This window comes from Pleuronectes platessa, chromosome 6 (assembly GCF_947347685.1).
Source record: "Pleuronectes platessa chromosome 6, fPlePla1.1, whole genome shotgun sequence".
In the NCBI taxonomy this organism is placed as follows: Eukaryota; Metazoa; Chordata; class Actinopteri; order Pleuronectiformes; family Pleuronectidae; genus Pleuronectes; species Pleuronectes platessa.
This window is the reverse complement of record NC_070631.1, coordinates 15,983,619-16,002,413: the sequence shown is the minus strand read 5'-3', so window position 1 is coordinate 16,002,413 and position 18,795 is coordinate 15,983,619. Positions and strand designations below refer to the sequence as shown.

General features: G+C 43.2%; 1 protein-coding gene across 2 annotated transcripts in view; it reads right to left on the bottom strand.

Moving 5' to 3' along the window:
* Window positions 1–18,795, bottom strand: part of LOC128442132 (thymocyte selection-associated high mobility group box protein TOX) — a 76,057-nt gene that overhangs the window by 14,629 nt on the left and 42,633 nt on the right. For both annotated transcript variants that reach the window (XM_053424397.1, XM_053424396.1), the window contains one exon: window positions 8,743–8,994. In XM_053424397.1, the coding sequence (XP_053280372.1) occupies window positions 8,743–8,994 (252 nt within the window). The remainder of the gene's footprint in view (window positions 1–8,742; window positions 8,995–18,795) is intronic.

The window sequence follows — 18,795 nt, the reverse complement described above, 5'->3', positions numbered from 1 at the left end:
AGTGAGAATAATGTAATTTCAAGATGCCATATATAATTTTTCTGCAATTTTCACCACCAGCTGTAATTCGCAGCCTTAAGGAAAAAAAGTGGGTTCCTGAAGGTTGTGTCAGTGCGACAGAAATATCACAACACAAAGGCACACGTCTTCCATGAGTGGCTAGAAAGTCAAGGAGTTTAAAAAATAAATAAATTATATATGTGTATATATATATATACACATATATAATTTGTGAACCTGAACTATTTGTTTTCTTCAACTTGTAAAAAGTCATGCTGTACAGAAAATGCTATGTACACAATCCAGTTTTTCCACACATGATTTGATGTCAGTCTTTCTTGCTTGAGAGCATGATCAGATGACTTTGGAGCAGAGGAGAATCAAAGCTGGAGAAGCTTTTTGTCAAAAAGGAAGCAGGATTTGTTAAGATATAGAATTGGGGTAGGGGATTATGTGGGCTCACATTTAGTTTTTTTTTATAACATGCATTTAGTCATTATTTAGATATCGGTTTCCGCTCGCGTTTCAAAGTGCACCTGTACGTAATGCTGTCAGGAACGCTGCCTTACAAAATGTTGGCAGGCAAGACGAGAATGTAAACAAAGCTGTTTGAGATCTCCATGATTCCACCTCCTCTACAGCATGTCTGCTTGTTGCTGCCATAAATGGAATCCAAAGCACAAGATGCTTGTTAAAATAGTTTCTTAGACGCCGTCGGAATATTATACATTTGGAGATAGTCAACTACAACCTGTCACTTATTTCACAATCAACCCTGTGTGCGTCTCGTCTCGGTACTGTACATTCCCATCGTTTAGTTTGCAGTGAGAGCTTGATGGGTTCAAATATATACTGTGCCCTCCTCATCTGGAAGCTGTTATGGTTCCATGTCAGACTGCCCATCTGTAAGCAATGAGCGAGACTGCATGTCAAAGCCGCCGCACAGATCTCTGAGTGGAACCAGGCACCGGTCCAGAGAGCAGCGCTCATCAAATGAAAATACAGCCCAGCCCAAACAGAAATGAACCGGAAGTGCCGATTCATGGTCGCGATCTGAAAGACTTGAAAGCCCGTCAGCGGGAATCGTATAGACCCGATCCATAAAGAGCCCATTATGGAATTTGTGTGCAGTTTTGGGACGTGGCCATTACAAATATACAAGGCCTTCAGGGTGTGGAGTGTTCTGTTGGTGTTTTCCAGACATGCAGGGTTGTAGATTTGACTTTCGAGCAATATTCCCATCGCTGAGGTTTTAATTCAGACTCCAGCCCACAGCTGTAGTTGAACTAAGCTGCATGATTTATCTGACTCTGGGAGATGAGTGACAGCTCTGAGGAGCTCCTCCCTACGAGCTTCGCCTAACAGCGCTGGACGTACTTAATCAGTCTAAATTGCAGAGTCGAGGCCCTTGTATTTGGTAATGTGGTGAAAACAGTGGCGAGTGAGAGCTAATTAGATTAACTGTAGTTTAACGAGCGGGTTGAGGGGCCCCTGTAGATTGGATTTTAATAAATAGTGGCAAAAGCATCTGCTCTGCACTTCCTGGCGCTGCTGGCATCCTAATTGGCCCCAGTGGGTTGCTGTAGCTCAGCACTACACTGTGCAATTTTAGAAAAGGAAGGAAAAAAGGCAAAATGCTTATCTTCTGTCCAGGTAAGTGTGGGAAAGCTACGAATAAAACAGTTTTTATGATTGCACCCCCTCCCAGGCAAAGCTTTATCAACATTTAAACAAGTATTCGTATTATTTCATAAGCTTTTACCATCACAGATCATCCACAAAATGCCCACAAAGCAGAGAGTCAATGGCAAAATCAAACCTTTTGACATATCCATCTCTTTCTATTGTTTGTTTTCAAGATGAAACGCTCCCGTGATGAGGTCTTTGTGGAGGCAACAGCACAGAGAGGGAGAAAAACAATTAATCAAACATGAATGAGCGATCATAGCAGGGTTATTTCCATAGCAACAGCCCAAGGGGACAACTTGAACGCTTTAATGTGAGCTGGTGATGTCTCTTTGTAAACATCTGCACAGCGGGGGGAGAAAGCCAATGAGAGAGCCTGGCAACAGAGGCATCACAGGGCAGCAACCTCTTGGTATCAATCGAAGGTTCCATTATCTGGTGTTGAAAGGAACGAAAAGTGCTCTGAAATACTGTATTCGGGAGCGTTTGGAGTTGATAGGGGTCTTTGTATTAGTGCTGTTAAGTGTCCAAAAACATGGACATGGCTTTCAGTGAAGCTTCTAGCTTCTGTATAAAGACATAACTTAATTTTTATCGACCTAATTGAAGAATGGCTCAGGAAAGCACATGAAACGTTCCCTCTCGACTTTATTTCTCTAACATCAGGCACCGAATCCCAGTCCTAATCTCTCATGCCTTATGCAACCTGCAAGCAGCAGGTTCTCTCAGCCTCCAGCTGTGACCAACAGCAGGTAGTGTGCAAGTACACAAACAGGACAAACTGTTATTGTCAAGGGTCCCATGTTGGTGGCCAAAAGAGGCAGTGAACTAATTGTCATTTCATTATATTTCCCACACAAGGGAGGAGCAGGGTGTAAATGCAATATGCTTTCTTAAGCCACTGAGGCACAAGAGCTGAAGAGAAGAGGAAAAGAAGAGAAGGCCTGGTGCACGGAGCTCGGAAAGCGACCTGATTGCAGTCTAAAAATGACAAGAGCAGCATAAGTACACAGCACAGCGGTAATTCGGTGAACCTCAACGCTCTCAGCATGTAAAATGGGAAAAGAGCAGCCTGTTCATCTCAGTGGTCCACGCTCAAGTCTGCAATCCCCTGTGCTAACCTTCAGCTTTAATTGAAATGCATGGACAAAAATCAACAACAAATTAAATCTAAGCGGATGATATGAATAAGGACTCTCCCTCCCTCGGCGGAGACAGCTCTGCGGTGACGAGGCAGAACGTGCAGCCTGGCAGCACCACCGCTGGCAGGAGCCGGTATCCGTCACCTCCTTACAAACACTCGCGTCCCCAAACCTCAGCGGTTCCTTGGGCGAGAGTAATGGCTTCTTTGCGCTGGGCTGCACAGTGCTATTGTAGAATCACAGAGCGGTTAATTGAAACAAATGACTCTAATAATGGGACATTATCCCCACAGGCTGGCTTTGTGGTGGGCCTAATTAGCGTTGCGGTGGCGGCGAGGAGGACGAGTCACCACGCTGATCCCTCAAAGGAGGCAGCCGAGGCCCCCCTTTTAAGTGGCCGGCGCGGGATTCTCCTGCTCGCAGCGTGCGACGGTGCCAGGGGTTTTCAGAACCAGCGTGGCCAAATGTAAACATGTTTAGTCACCCTCCTCGGGTCCCTCTGAGGACGAGTCCCACAGCCGTCCCCCCGCAGCAGTGCAGCTCACAAGGGTTGAGGTCGCAACAAGTAAATAAATTACTAGTTTTATGACTGGATTTAATGGAAGGTTGTTCCATTAAATGTCAGAAAATATAGTTTCTCATCCCTATTTAGTAAAGTTACACCTTCTTCTCTTGTTTTAAACATTGAACGCTTTAATACCCTGAAGTAATGTTGTATTCTTGCATAATAAATGGATTATTTCCAAATTGTTGCAGAACACTATTCAATTAATGGACACACGCACTAAACGACTAATTGTTTCAGGAGTGTTATGATTATTGTCACCTCTTCAACCCGCTGTCCTCGTGCGTGTCATCACGTTCCCCTCCGAAGCGCCAATGGCCCGGAACTAATATGACAACGTGAGATATTGTTTTCCAGATGTGTTTTGATCACCACCAAAATCTGTTTTTGCCACTCCTAATTGTTTACCCTTGTACATGATGATCTCAGAAAGTCAGCTGTAATGCAGTGTTCAAATCGCTGTGACCAAGCTGTTTTAAATATTCATTAGTCGTAACAGTCGCCTAAGGTTATTTGAATTAGTACTATGAATATTCATGAACTGCAATGAATGTGCATTTGTTTTTAATGCTCAATCCGTTAATACTGCTCTTCATTACTTCTCTCCGAACCCTGTATAATAAGCTGCACAAAGCAAAGCTTGGCTCTTTTTTTTTCTTAAAGCACAGCTCTCTTTGGAAGCCCATTTGTTTCAGTTTAAATGAAACGGGAGTGCCCTTCCAATTATCCTGCTGTCATTTCTCTTGACAACTACAAGACACATTGTTCGCCTCTCTTGTGCAGCGTGGCACTGAGGGGCATCTGTCTTTCTGTGAAATGAAAAGCCACAACAGAAAACATTTCGACTGTTACAAAAAGTGATTTATCTGGGAATGTCACCGAGATGTCATATCTATCCCTGTGAAAGGCAGCAGAGCAAGCAGGTCATATGAGATATGTCTTAAACCCTTCTCTAGACAAAAAAAGGATTGCTGTTTCAATAGGGAAAAAAAAGAACATGAGTAATCCAGCTGCATTGAGCGTGTGAAGTCGAATCAAACTGTGAATTCAGGTGACTTCTTGTTTGATAAAGTTTATTTCAATGCAGTTCTCATTAGAGCGCAGGCAGTGGATGGAACCTGCAAAATGGAAAAGCTGATTCTTCAACTTCAGCAGTGATGTACAGCTCAGGTTACTGAGTCGATTTCACTGCCTGCACTGAGTATAACCTTCTTTGTTGTCACCTTTCTGCTGCTGCATTTAAAATTGTGGACACATTTCCCATTTTTCTACACATTGTGTCACAACCAAGATTTGTGTTGGTAGTTGTACTCTGACCTTTTGGAAGTCTTGATTGGGCCTCCATCCAACAATCCCTGTTCTGTCAATAACCCCAGCTGTCAATACAGTTTTTATGTTGCAGCTTTAAAACAGTGATGGCCTTTCCCCTTCACTGTCTATGTCCTAAATGCCAAGTGATGCAAACTGAATTTCCTTTCACAGATTAAATGAAGTCAAATGAAGTCAAGCTCACATGACCTAGTGGTAGTCAGTGGCTCAGACAAAGACTGATCCTGGAAATAAAGGCGTAAACACACCGATAGCTAAACATGCTGCACATTGCAAACACACTGCACTGATGCACGACTGCACAGATAAACTCAGTATTTTATTTTTATTTTTTTTAAGTAAAGGGCCACCAATATTTTTTATTTTACCTATAAATCCAATTATGTGTATAACAATCACATGTATAATTCGAAAGTTGTTTACATAAAAGGATCATCAAGCTCTCTTTTCAGGCTCTTTTTTTTTTTTTTTAAGAGTAGCAGCCAAAGAGACAGGATATGGCCGATACCAAATCAGAGCAATAAAGAGAGCGTGTACTGTCTCTATCTCCACCAGGCGATCACAGTCACAAAAGCCCTTTCAAATTTGCTATATTACTCCATAATATGCTATTAATTTACAGCTTGTTATTCACACATCCTACATCTTGCCAAAATATTAATCTAGCACCACATGTTTAACAAAACCAAACAAAATTCCCATCAAGCATTTGACTGCACGTGTGGCACGAACTACTTTATCTGGCAGCTGCTTCTTTCTCCTCTTCCCTAACCGACCTCATTGCACCAGTAATGAGACAGGGGCGAGTGCTCTGTTTCAATATTTAAACGTGCTGGCGCCCCTCAAGGCTCCATGCTGGGGCCGTTCTGCAAAATCCCCCCACGACCCCTCATTACCGTCTGCTGGCGAGTGTCCCTCCTCCACTATTTCTAAAGAGATCATTCTCGCTGGCATGTCCCTCTGCTGCAGCCTCAGCCAGACCTAAGCGATCAGGGGTCTTGTTGAACATGAGACCCCCGGGTGCCGTCTCCTTCCCCGAGTGCCCGGGTGGCAGAAACGCTGACAGCTAAGGTTGAGACAGGGATTCTCCCCGAGTGGCGAGCATTCACATGACAGCATGTTGCAATCCACAGTATCCAGTCATCCAAGACCTGGCTCCTTCTGCCTCGATTCCAAGGAGCTGACGGAGCAGGTCGAGCATCGCAGGGAGGAGTTAAGAGAAAGTAAGAGCTTCTCTGATTGACATCTCTGTCATTAAGGGCTGACACTGCTCCTCTGCTTGTTGTGCTACAATTTCATGTCTGAGAAATGGTTCAGAACTGGTAGTTGAGACTATCACGAACGAGGTGCAAGTGCAGCACAAAGGATCAACTCCTGCACCTGAACAAAGGGCTGGATTTGAAAATAATGGGGAAAAAAGACTAAACTTCAAATGTTCAAGCTCTGAAATTTGAAACACCTGCTTCACATCCTTTTGATTTAGCAGCTAATATTTCTCTGTCACCTGTGGAGACACGATTAGATGGAATAGAGAAAATTGTCCGACAGGATGAATTTAGCAGGAGATACAGGGCAGAAAAATAAGCCATTCTACAGGTCAGAAATCTCAACATTAGAATATAGCCAACTCTAAATGTATAGATATACGCCACAAGGATGAACCGATGCAAAACCATCTGCCTGTGCAGCCCGGTGATGATGGTCAATCCACGGCTCCAAATCGTGTAATGATTTAACTGTGTGTGCTGTAGGATCGATGTGCGCTGAAAAAGAGAATCCCAAAGCAGGGAGAAGTTTACAGAGCTTTAGCCTCAGGCTAAATGTTGTACAAAAACCAGCAACAGCATCCCTGGAGATGACGCATATCTGTTGCTCCAGCTGAGCTTGTACTTGTAGGAGGTTTATATGTGCACTGAAGGGTAGCTTTTATTCAAGGGAAGCGTATCCTTAAGGTAACACTGTCGAGTTTCTATTTGCTTCTTCAGCGACGGTGAAGGAAGACTGTTGAATGATTAGCGTTTTGGTTTTCCAGCCATCTCCTCCAATTTTCTGGGTCTTACTGTCTTTACTGGCTTCTGTCGACGCAAGACAACGAATGTAAAAGCCACGTCTCTTTGATTCCAACCCCCGGCTACTAGGAGAGCCTATTTCCACCCGTACTATTCTTTAAGGGTTCACAGACATAAATTCTATTTTCCTTATCATACTTTTATCAGTAGGAAATTAAGGTTAATTGACTTTGTTGGGGGAACATCGAATGAAATTGCGCTAATGGAACCGCACTGAAAATATCGTCATCTCCAATTGCTTTGGAATATTTCTCAATATACAGCCTACTTTCCTATTCCTCAGCCTCAGAAATAAGCTCCTCTTGTCCCAGGAGATAATAAATGAATTGAATCCCCACACGCCAGCCCCACCACCCCCCCCCCCCCCCCACCACCCCACTCCTTCTTCCTTATCGGTCATCTATTTTTCCAGAGTAAGCTATTACTTGCTGCGGTTGCTAGGCAACAGGAAATATTAATAGCAGCTATTATTAGCCGGGCTCTGCTAGAGTAGTACTAAAATGTGAAAGTGGGAAACATGAATGTGTTACATAAATCTCTGGACCTTTCACAGTGTGTGCAAGTCCCTGTTTTTACGGTGATTTATTGCGATGACGGTTCATTTATGAGAAAAGGGGGTGTGAAATAAGAAAATGGAACATTACCCTGAAGGGCTATTTGAAAATAAATAATTGCAAAGGTGAAACAAAAGCTGTTTAAGACGCAGCGACTCCCTCTGGGTTTCCTGCTGAAATGTTATTGGCCAAAAAAGGCTGCTTTGTTACATACATACCGCAAGCGTATATACCCAGAGACGGTTTATATGTTGCCAGAGACGAAAACCAACTCATCCGAAATGAATATCTGGGTTTTGTCGAAGCAGCGATCGGCACTGAAAAGCAGATCAACTGTAAATGTTCCCGTCGACACCGTGTTTCTCCTGCACCAGGCATATTCAGCACAATAGCCAGTGGATTGTGACCTAATCCTGAAGACTGGCTTTAATGGAGGCCTTAGCTACCGCCCACGGAAAAAAAAAAAAAAAAATGGAGCCTGCAACTTATGCAGTTTGATTCTGAAAATCACATAAGACCTGATTAACGGAGGATAAATGCCACGGATGCTCACATTAAAGCATAAATATTCATGATGGAGGGCAGAGAGAGAGAGAGAGAGAGAGCGAGAGAGAGAGAGAGAGAGAGAGAAAAAAGAAGTAATATTTATGTCAGATGAAAGTATATAACGTTGAATAATTCACCATACAGCCCATCTATAATTCATCTGGTTCGATCCAATGATTAAAGCATTTGAATGTGTTCGCCAGGGGTGTTTACATGTTCAGTCTTGAAGCATGTTTAACACAAAAAAGTCCCTTCACTGGAGGGGGGGGGGGGTTGGGAGTTCTCAGAATCCTTCTGAAAAGAAAAAGTAGCTGACGAGGGATATCCCCTCTACCCGTCCAGATTTTCTATTCGAACCCCCCCCCCCCCCCCCCCCCTTCCATCTCGTCCCCATTCCTTTTTTGCTTTGCCGATCCTAACGAAGGAAAAAATGTGCAACACTAAGTTTCTCGCTCGTCTTTCTCGGCTCTCTTTGAGGCAATGAAATCTTTGAGTGGTGCAGCTGAGCAGATCTTAAAGGAGCTCCGCTGCGAAGGTCTGGGGTGATAACGAGGCGGCAGCTCTCTGTGTTTATAAATGTTTCATCCTCAAGACTTGTGTCATTGCTGCATACATGCATTCATACCAGTCTCTAATGCAAGCGTCCTGAGATTAATCATTTTGCAGGAAACGTTTCGGGAATGAATGATCCTTCCCGTGACACGAACAGAGAAAATGTGCTCGGCGCTGACTTGCCGGCTCCCTTCCGAAGCCCTCTGACCGCGAACACTAATTGCCTACCACAGCGCTTGACTTGCGTGATCAGAAAGGGCAGCGGCAAAGCGGGGACGGACAAGAAACGGTGTACTCACTGAGTGCATAGGCCCTGAGAGGAGGTGGGTGTCCTGACCCAGCATGTTGGACATCATGAGGGCGGGCAGCTCAGGGTAGGAGTAGGTGTTGAGCAGGCCGTTGTGAGGCAGGGAGTGGAAGGGGTAACCCGAATCGTGCTCCATGAGGTGCAGCAGAGACGGGTCCGCGTGGTTCGGGGGGGTGATGGGAGGAATCTCGTAGTCCTCGTCGCCTGCTCCTCCTCCGCTGCCTCGGCCCTGACTGGAGTAGCTCTGGAAAGGCGGAGAAAAAGGAAATCATATAAACAGGGATTCATCCTTTGACTAACAAATGCAGGTTTGCGAATCATTTGTTCCTAATGTACACCGAAAAAAAAAAAAAGGAAAAACACAATCAGGTCACAGACTCGTGCATTTATACGTGTGTGAACAGCGAGTGAACAATTTGAATATATCTGTGGATCGTGGGAGGAAGCACGTGAACACGACATGTCAACATGTACCTGCTTTTCAAAATAGTGCCACATTTACATGCAACATAAATAAAGCAGAAGGTTGATGAGACACTTGCAACTGCTATATAACGTTTTCATGGCAAACTGGCTTCAGGAGCGGGAGAGAAACCGTGAAAGGATTTTCCACAGTAATTAAAACACCTCAGAAATGGCTTTTAAATGCACCTGCACACTTTCGTTTTGTTTATTTTATTTCCTCAGCAGCAGCAGCAGCAGCAGCGGCAGACACTGAGCTGCAGAAGTCAATTTCGGGCTGTTAAGCTGAAAATAAAAAATAATTAGAAATGCAAATTGCCGCGCTTACAAAAGTGTAAAGAATTCATTCATACACGGCAAATTAATTAGAGTTAGACAACAACAGCTGCAGTGCAGAATAATTTGCCTCAGAACTCTCGACAGCTTTCAAGCAACAAACCGTCAGCCTGCACACCTATGAAATGCTCTTCATCTAATTAATAACATGGAGGAAAAAAACACCACTGCCAGTGTATTTATGATCTCATTATTGTAATGCCAATCACTTTCTTTTTTTTGGAAATAGTAAAAGTCTCTCACATTCCTCCTTATTAGATGTATCCGATGTGTTCAGATGTCCCGGCCCACGAGGTAAAACAACACCGGTTTTATGGCACTAATAAGGTGATACATGAGCAGAGCCCGCCGTCTCTCCCAGCGACTGTCTTGACATAATATTACCCCGAGAAATATGGGTTTGTGCTCTCAAAAAGCATACTGAGGGTATTCACCGGGGAATGAAAAGCAATTTTGTCAGAGGCAATCTGATGCCAACTCCCCTTTATAATGACTGAAGAAAATTAATCATCACAAATAATATTCCAGTGTCAGCCATTCAAGGGCTTTTTAATAGAATTTTTATTATTCATGTCTCGTGGTACACATCAACTAGTCCGTTCTGCAACATTTCAGAAATCAATTCAATATCATCTTCGTGTAGGCTGTCATCTCGCCTGCCAGCGCGGCAATTCATCTTGCAAACAAATACTTTTAGCAAACAAATGGCGAGAAACGCCGAGGAACAGCTACAAAGTCCCCACGAGCAGAGCTGCTGCTTGAAGATAGGATAAAAGTCTCATAATGTGCACTATCATTAGGGAGCAAATAATAATAATAAAAGGGAGTATGTTTATGTGATGTGCTATTTTCTTTTCCCATAGCAGTCACTCTCCTCGCTTGGTGCTTGCTCAGAAATATTATCACTGACAATTCCTTTTCCCCTGGTGCGGGTTTTGCAAATATTTGTTTTCATATTGTCTAACAATTATTTACAGTTTTTTTTATTTGTTGTTAACAAGCATGTACTGGCATGTTTCATTTTATAAAAATAAGAAAACACATATGTTTTGCATCTCTCCCTGGCTATATTATTTACGGTGTCAATTTGGGTGTTTATGTGTTAAATAGGTCAAACTAAGGCTGGAGAGATGAACTGGAAGGGGACAGGTGCCTGATGAACGACAGCACCTGTCCTTTATGAATAAGTCTATGTTAAACATAAAGAGAGGAAAGAACCGACTGGCCTTAGCCTAAGTGGCACAGTTCCTTAACAGCAGTGAGTCCTAACCTTTAAGATTAGAGCTGAGATGATGATTTGTTTTTTATTTTCTGTAATAATGGCAGAAATTGATTGGTTTCTCTCATGAGCATTTTTGTGATCTGACAGCTCCTTCCCTTGTTCCGCTGCTATGGCGACGGTTTGGTTGTTACGACTGGAGAAAGGTCGCGGTCACACTTGGATGAATCAAATTTTGTTATTTACATGCGGGGACAGAATTGCACAAATGTTTACTGTTCAGACTCAAGCTCCAATCGTGGTTTTTGGAACTTAAACATAAAATATGTAATTTTGGCCACTGTGGGTCTTTCAATTGAAACAATAACCAAAAACCTAGTTTTGTGAAGATGTTTATACTAATATTGGATAATAAAGGAGGTTTTTTTGGGACGCAAACAATTTGTCATCGATCCTGCTACACAACACACATGATGTACATTGGACACTTCTTCTCCCCGAGATGAGACATGACTGTTGTCAAACACGTGTCCCAAGATTTAAATGCTGCCAGACGCTATTTTACGGCCGTGCCTTCCATCGTTTTTGTAAATCTCTCTCTCTCTCTCTCTCTTTTTTTCTTCCTTTACAGCTTCTCGTGATGCCCTTGGAGATAATGCACAGGACAAGGACATCACACGTTTAATATTTTCAAAACATGGATAAATAATTCATAAATACACTGTCTCTCACAGACATGGAGGAGAGTGGATAAAAGAGAGAGGGGTCAGAAAGAAAAATGCCAAACGTTGATTCAGCCTTCTCTTTCTGTAACCTTCACCCCCCCCCCCCCCCCCATCCCCCCCACCACCCCCACCCTATACACACTCCCAACCCCTCTGGAGGTGAAATTTAAGTAAATCTATAATTTTCTTGGACAAGGACAGTATGTCATACCTTCGATCTTCATTTCTTTACTTATTTAGCTCCTCTAACATCAACATTATGGCACCATGCTTCTCTTGCACATCGTTACGGACGTTTTTCTAGAGGCAGGTGAAAGGAGAACTCAGACAGCAGCTGATGTCTCATGCAGAAGATTTGAATGTAGACTTGATGCATCGTGGAGGCATAAGGTGGAACAATATAAATACGCTTACACAGTAAAATGTCTGAAGATGTCTCCCACATCATCCCCATATATCCTCCTCTACTTGCTTCACCCATTCCAACAGCACATCCATGAATGGCTAGAATTGCTGTCACTCTCCATGTTACATGAAGGTGTTCGCATCCTATTGGATATGCATTCCTAAATCCCGATGTGTTCTTACGTCTAGCCACTGGTGCTATACACAAAAGAGTTGGAGTCGGTGCCTCTCTGTCTGGATTAGATGAACTAGATATGAAAGTCCCTCAGCGTAGACACTACAATGCACTGCTATTTGGCCCTTTATCTATAACCTGACCTTGTGCACTGCTGGGAGAGAAGGGAGTATCTGTGGAATAAGACAGGCCTCATTCTCCTAATGGTGTACAGATGTAATATGTGTGTGATTCCACATCAGAACACCATATTGTACACAGTTCAGAACGTAGTTTATAGATGTGAAATTTTGATCTGAGGCATTCTTTGATGAGAATCATACACAAAGTAGCCCCTCATTGGTTAAAAAAAATAAATAATGTGATGATTCACTCCATGGGAGCAGTGTTGAGTTATTCCCATGTGGAAGGTCCAGGCCGACACAGTGTGTATGACTTCTGATGTTCTACTCTAAGGGGTCTATTAATGATCTAAGTGCATGGTCTAAAGTGCACGGCGTAAGTGCAGTTAGTGCACATCCAAATCCACTTTTGCTTGTCTAATAGAGGAGAAAATGGTTGCTGCACCGGACACATGGTTCACGAATCCCTGCACAGTACACACCCTTTGCATTGAGTTCCAAATGTTGCTGTCATTGTTGCCGTTGTTGTCTTTAGTCCTGTAAGTTGTCTCTCCACAGCGAGTGACTGTCTCAATATTTGATTTGGTATAAATAAACAATTTCTTACGCCAAATGACCTTTGTGATACAGCCCGGCTTCGGCATAGCCAGGGATCAAACCATCACCCCAGCAGCCCCTGCTGTGCCAATAGAGACATATTTATAACACACTCTACTCTTAACCTACACAACTTTAAAGCCTTCAGTTTCATTCTGTACATAGGAGTTATCCCTTTAAATTAAATGTGTTTTTAGGTGTAGAGAAATGTATTGCATATGCACGGAATATCCTACGAGACATAAATATCCAGTCATGCTACATTCAGACCGTGTTAAATTCACTAATGACAGAGTTCACGTTGGGCAATTGTTATCTCTGTAAAGCGGACTGAGAATTCACCTTGACTCCTGAGCATGTTAGCTGAAATATCCCTGCGACCAAACACAGCTCCACCTCGTCAAGTTATCTTAAGTAATGCAGTTATCCTCAAATGGAAACAAATTAATCGGCTCGGCTATAAGTTTTCTTGACACAAATGAATGGGGAGATGAGATGAAGTCATTAGCTCGCTGATGGAGTCATTTGTGGCCTATGAGGTGTTTAGTGGGAGACAGCTCATCTGGGAACAATGATGTGTTCGTCAAAGGGAGGAGAATGAAAACGTCGCACAGCACACCAGAGAGCCTGTCATGGCTGATGAGGGGCAAATTGTCCAAAGACAAGAACTGTCTGTCTTTGATGGACATTTTTTTTTTTCTCACTGACACACTCACAGCTCATTTTAAACGTTATTCGGGGAAATACAAAACGCTGTTTCGGGATTAAAAATAATCAGACAAGCAACTCGTTTGTGTCACAAAAACCCATAACTTTGAATGAGTATACAGTGTCCTATGAAAAGTCATCCAGCCATATGCTTCTTTGTAAAAAAAAGAAAAAGACAGAGCAGCATGGTTTTGGCGACAAACAACAGCTGGCCATGCATACATAAAGGTCCTGGTGTCCACTCGGTGTATTCCAGATAGACGGATGGCAACAATAAATCTGTAAAACCCTCTTATGGGAGAATTTCAGAATTAACCTTCAAAGATCAACCTTGCAGAGCAGCGAAAGGACAGAAATCAAACTTATCAGGAGCGGGCGTTGTTGCAGGTGACCACTGGAGTGACAATCTGAGTCCACAAAGGCTTTCTGACCTGGCTGCGAAACGCCAAGGTACTCTATTCGGGCGATGTATCGAGAGAGGAAGACAGAGGCAGACAGTGTAGTACAATGGAAGGAGAGTGGAAAAGCAGATCCAGCGAGCTGACTGACAGCAAGACAGAACTGGGATAAGTGAAGTGTGGTGGCGGTGGCAGCAGTGAAGAGGGGGGGGTTCACTATGTTTGATAGCAGCTCAGGGTCATAGGTAGCGTCCGTCACTAAAGGACAGGTGGGCTGCGGTGGGCTTGGACCAATAGGGAACGAGTGAGCTAACCTCCTCGCTGCTCCCCCATGCACTGGTAATTCTCTCAAATGTCACATCAAAATGGATCTCATTTAGGTGGATAAAAAAGAACCTGACTCTCCATTGCAGAAGTGGGTGGACCTGTGGTGGGCTGCCGCTGAACTCCACAAACACGGCTGCAAAGGAAGGACTTTGAAAAGGTGCGGGGGGGAGGGGACAAAGGTTCATGTAAAAAATAAAAATCACAGTTACGGATCAAAGATGAAGGGTGAAAAAATATGTCTGGTCTTTGTACCAAAACTGAGAGGAATAAAAAAAAAAAATGCTTTAATGCTCTGGCCAAAGGCGGCATGCTTTTTTTGTATTGACAAGAGGTGCAATACTATGGTCTCAGCCCCATTTCCTATTCTTATTCATTAGAGAGAATCGTATAAATAAATAAAATATGTTGTCTTGTAGTCACTCATCCCCCTCAAGGGAATATGGAAGCCCCAGTAATCACATATGGCACAATAGCTCGCCCATAATCCCCTTTATTTTTATTTTCATGATGTCACTCTCTTTAAGCCCCTTGCTTTATGAGTCGCAAACAGAGTGGAGAGGGGAGGAGAGGAAAAAGTGAGGGAGGGGTGAAAACAAATGATGTGGATCCCTCATTGTTCTTTCTCTATGCCCTCATTCCAGTCAGGGTAATAAGAGAACATTGTGATTTACTGTCAGTGAAGCGCAAGAGTGCATCAGAGAGAATCCACTGCGGCAGGGGCCATTAAAATAGATTTAACTTCCCACAGTATTAGGCCAGATGTCTACACTTCTATTATATTTCAATCAGCCATGACCTTGGTCTCCACATGATGAGGAAGATCACTCGGAGGGAGGGAAAGAGGGAGTGAAAATACACGCCGGAAAAACCAATAGAAATATCAGAACTACTTGGTCGGACTTAATTCCTCCGCTCCATCGTGCAGTGTTTACAGAGAGAGAGAGAAGCCGGGACTGAAATAGAGCTAAGGTCTCAAGTTCTCTTAAAAGAGTGCATGAATCATTGAGTGCACTCTTGCTGCCAATAAGTTGCAGCATTTTTTAGGGGGAGTGCTGCTTTTCTCCGGGCTATGTATTTGAGGAGGGACCGAGGGAGCACGCCAAAAACGAGTGGGGACAACGGGTCGTCTGATGTCCTCACAAGCTTCACACATCACCAGAGAGACGAATCTGCCCATATTCTCCGAACAAGAGAAAGATGAACTTCTCGCATCGCCGTGGCTCCTTGTCGTTGAATATTTCCCTCTCTTACTTTTCATCCTGCTGTTTACTATCATTAATGTTTCTCCATTCTTGATAAATCTTTCATATCATTTATCTATAAAAACCTGGCTCTGTGGCGGAGTGAGGATTTACATGCATTTCCGCGCCATTAAAGCAGAACAGAGGTCACCGCTTGTTCTATTTCAGAGACTGACGGTAATTGGACTTATTGGCTGACATGGACTGACCCACATAAAGAAATGATGATCCCTGGTTGCAACTCCAACTTACCATCCCTCCTAGCATGGGCGGGGATGTTGAGCGGATGCTCCTCTGATGTTCCTCCAGCATTGTTTTCAAATATCAATGCCCCCCAGTGCTGGTCGAGTACTGGGAGGAAAAAAAAACCTGTTTCCAGCCAGATTTCATGCTGAAATTGTGCGCTCTCTTGAAATCTAAATACATGCCGCGCAATATATATCTCTACTTCATTCTCGCGACCTTGCCAGCGGCTCTGTGCAGCCTCAAAGAGGGAGTGAGATGTGTGTTGGCGTTTTCAGACCCTCATTTTTCATTTTTCATTTTTTTATTCTTTGTCTCAAATGTCCCCCCCGAACTTTTTTTTTTCTTGCAGGATCTGGGATGCAAGGAGAGAAAGAGAAAGGCGTTCGCTGAGGCATAAGGAGGGGTGGGGGGGTCGATGGGGAGAGCTGTTCCAAAGTGAGGAGAGTGCTGCTGTTGTGGTGGTGGTTGGGGTATAATGGTACGCTGTGAGTCACTATTAAGTAACGGTGCCTTTTTCACATCAGCATCGCCCACATCGGGTGTGCGGTGCCAGGGTGTACTGAGGTGTCTCTGACTCAGAGAGACAGGGGGGAGGAGGGGGAGAGGGAGGGAGGGAGAGGGAGGGCTTACCAGCTTAACAACATCTGGATTTCTATCAATAGTTAGTTGACAAAACATCATCATGTCAACTGTCAGGGGTGGTATCAATCTTCTTATGAAACGAAAATCAACAAATAAAGCAATTTTCAGGCAGGAAGACATCATTCTCAGACATTTGTATTCGTCGCTTGCTGGAAACGCAATCACCGGGCACACGCTCTCTCGCTAAATTTACAGATATCATCCTTCTGTAATCTCAAGCCACGGGATCCAAACATTGGCATTATCACATCGAGCCTCTTCAGATAATCTCAGGAGAATATCCTGGGTTCAGTGCATCTCTGAAAGCAGCTTGAGTATATTTCTATTTCCAAGAAGGAATTAAGAAGAATTTAACTTATAATAAGTCTTATTTTATCATTAAATCCATTAAATCATATACAGTTTCATGTTTAACGTCGAATCAACTTAAAGTTGTATCAGTCTTCTCGGCAAACTCTTGGCAAGAAAGTGAAAAAGTATTTCTTTAATGCAAGCATATACTTCTAATCACTGTATTGTTCTCTCCTCTTCTGTGTTTTCCAGACACCTTGTCTATTTTCACATTTTTCCCTTGCATTGATTTTGATTCTGTCACTGCACTATACATATTTTTATCCATTATTTTCCTTTGCCATGATTCTAAAGCACTTTGGCTGAACTCCTGTGGTTTTTAATGGGCTATATAAATAAATCTGACTTGACTTGACCCACACACACGAAGTAGTGCAGGGGAGAGACAGGTTGACAAGTTGTTAAGTGCAATAAAAGCTTTCAAGCAAGTTTTATAAATCCCTCAAACACCAGAGATGGACAGACGATGACCCAGAGCATGTGAAAGTCATTCGAAATTTTCTAAACGCATGCAATACGGCGACATGGGTCATGGAGGCTAGCAGCTCTGCAGCTTACAGCAGGGAAGTATGAAGAACTGTGGTTCATACTCAACTTAACAATTTATTTTCTGGTTTAAAAAAAGAAAATCAACTTACTTGTGCTTTAAAGGAAAGACTGACTGTGACTCGTGCCAGGAAGAAACTTTCACAGATGCACACACATATATCATGATCATGATTTTCAGATATTAAGCACATCAAATCAAACAGATGCATCATGTGGCGTAGATGTGCACACAATATTGCATGAACTGATATCTGTGGCATATGCTGCATTAAATTAGGTGCAGTGTGCGTTATGTGCAAGCAATTTAAATTTGTGTGAAGGCCACATTTAATATATAAAACGACCAGCGCCACACCTATGTCATATGTGTGTAACACCTGTGTTTCCATTGTTTAAATCATTGGCGTGCACTCAGATGTGTGGTCAGATCTCAGACGTCTTAACCAGGCACTAGTGAGACGTTTGATGTTAGTTGGCCGAATCCTTTTATATCTCATGGGGAAGTTAGTCCTGGCCCGAGCTCTAACAGCTGTTCCGCTATTACAGCTCCACCTCGGACAAGTACAGAGGAAAAGAGTTTGATCCATCTTGGCTCCCAGTGAAATATACTACTCCAGGTTCTTCACGTCTGTGATTGGATGATTTGGTAGAGCCAGAGATGGTCTAGTCAATGACAAGCACTGATCCAAAAAATAAGAATTGATGCTGGAATAAGTTGATAATGTGGTTTATAAAGGGATCAGACTGTAAACAGATTTATAAAAATTAAACACAAATGTATCTAGAAGTAAATCAAAAAGTAAAGGTATTGTCACTCAAAAAATCTTAAGCAGTCCAAGTCACTCGTATTTGTTGTTTTTAAAACACAGTTGTTTTTAAAACACAGTTATTTGCTGGGCAGTGTTTCATTATTTTGGCACCGGTTTATACTTTTTAACATCTTTAGTCTGAAGCATAAGCCATTAATGTTTGACGTGAACTGAGCCTGAGAGGGGATGAATGAGTTTGTGTGTAAGACGTTTAGCTGAGGCTGATGTATATGAGAACCTTATACGTTCCCAGGAAAGGCGTTGGTTGGATGAACGTGGGATAAATAACAGAGAAAGACAGAGAATTAGAGAGTTAAGACATACACAAAAATAAACAGACGGAACTGCAAACAGAGAGAGAGAGAGAGAGAGAGAGAGAGAGAGGGGGGGGGGGGGGGGGGGGGAGAGAGAGTGAGAGAGAGAGAGAGAGAGAGACTGTATCCAACAAGTGAGGTTTCTATTCTAATCCTGACCATCAGCCACTGTTCTCTTGCAGCCGGCCAAATCGACTGAGTCTCAGGGCTCAGACACTTGGAAGCAGAAAACACAGAGGCACAAACAGGCTGAAACTTGCTGCCTCTCTGAAGACCAGTGGTCCCGTCCTCACATGGACACAATGCAACAAGCGCAAACACAAGAAAAAGAAGAAAACACACAAAAGTAATTCTCCCTCCTCCTGCCACTGGCTTGTTCTCTCTTTAAAACGCCATCTCCAACCAGTTATTTCTCCAAA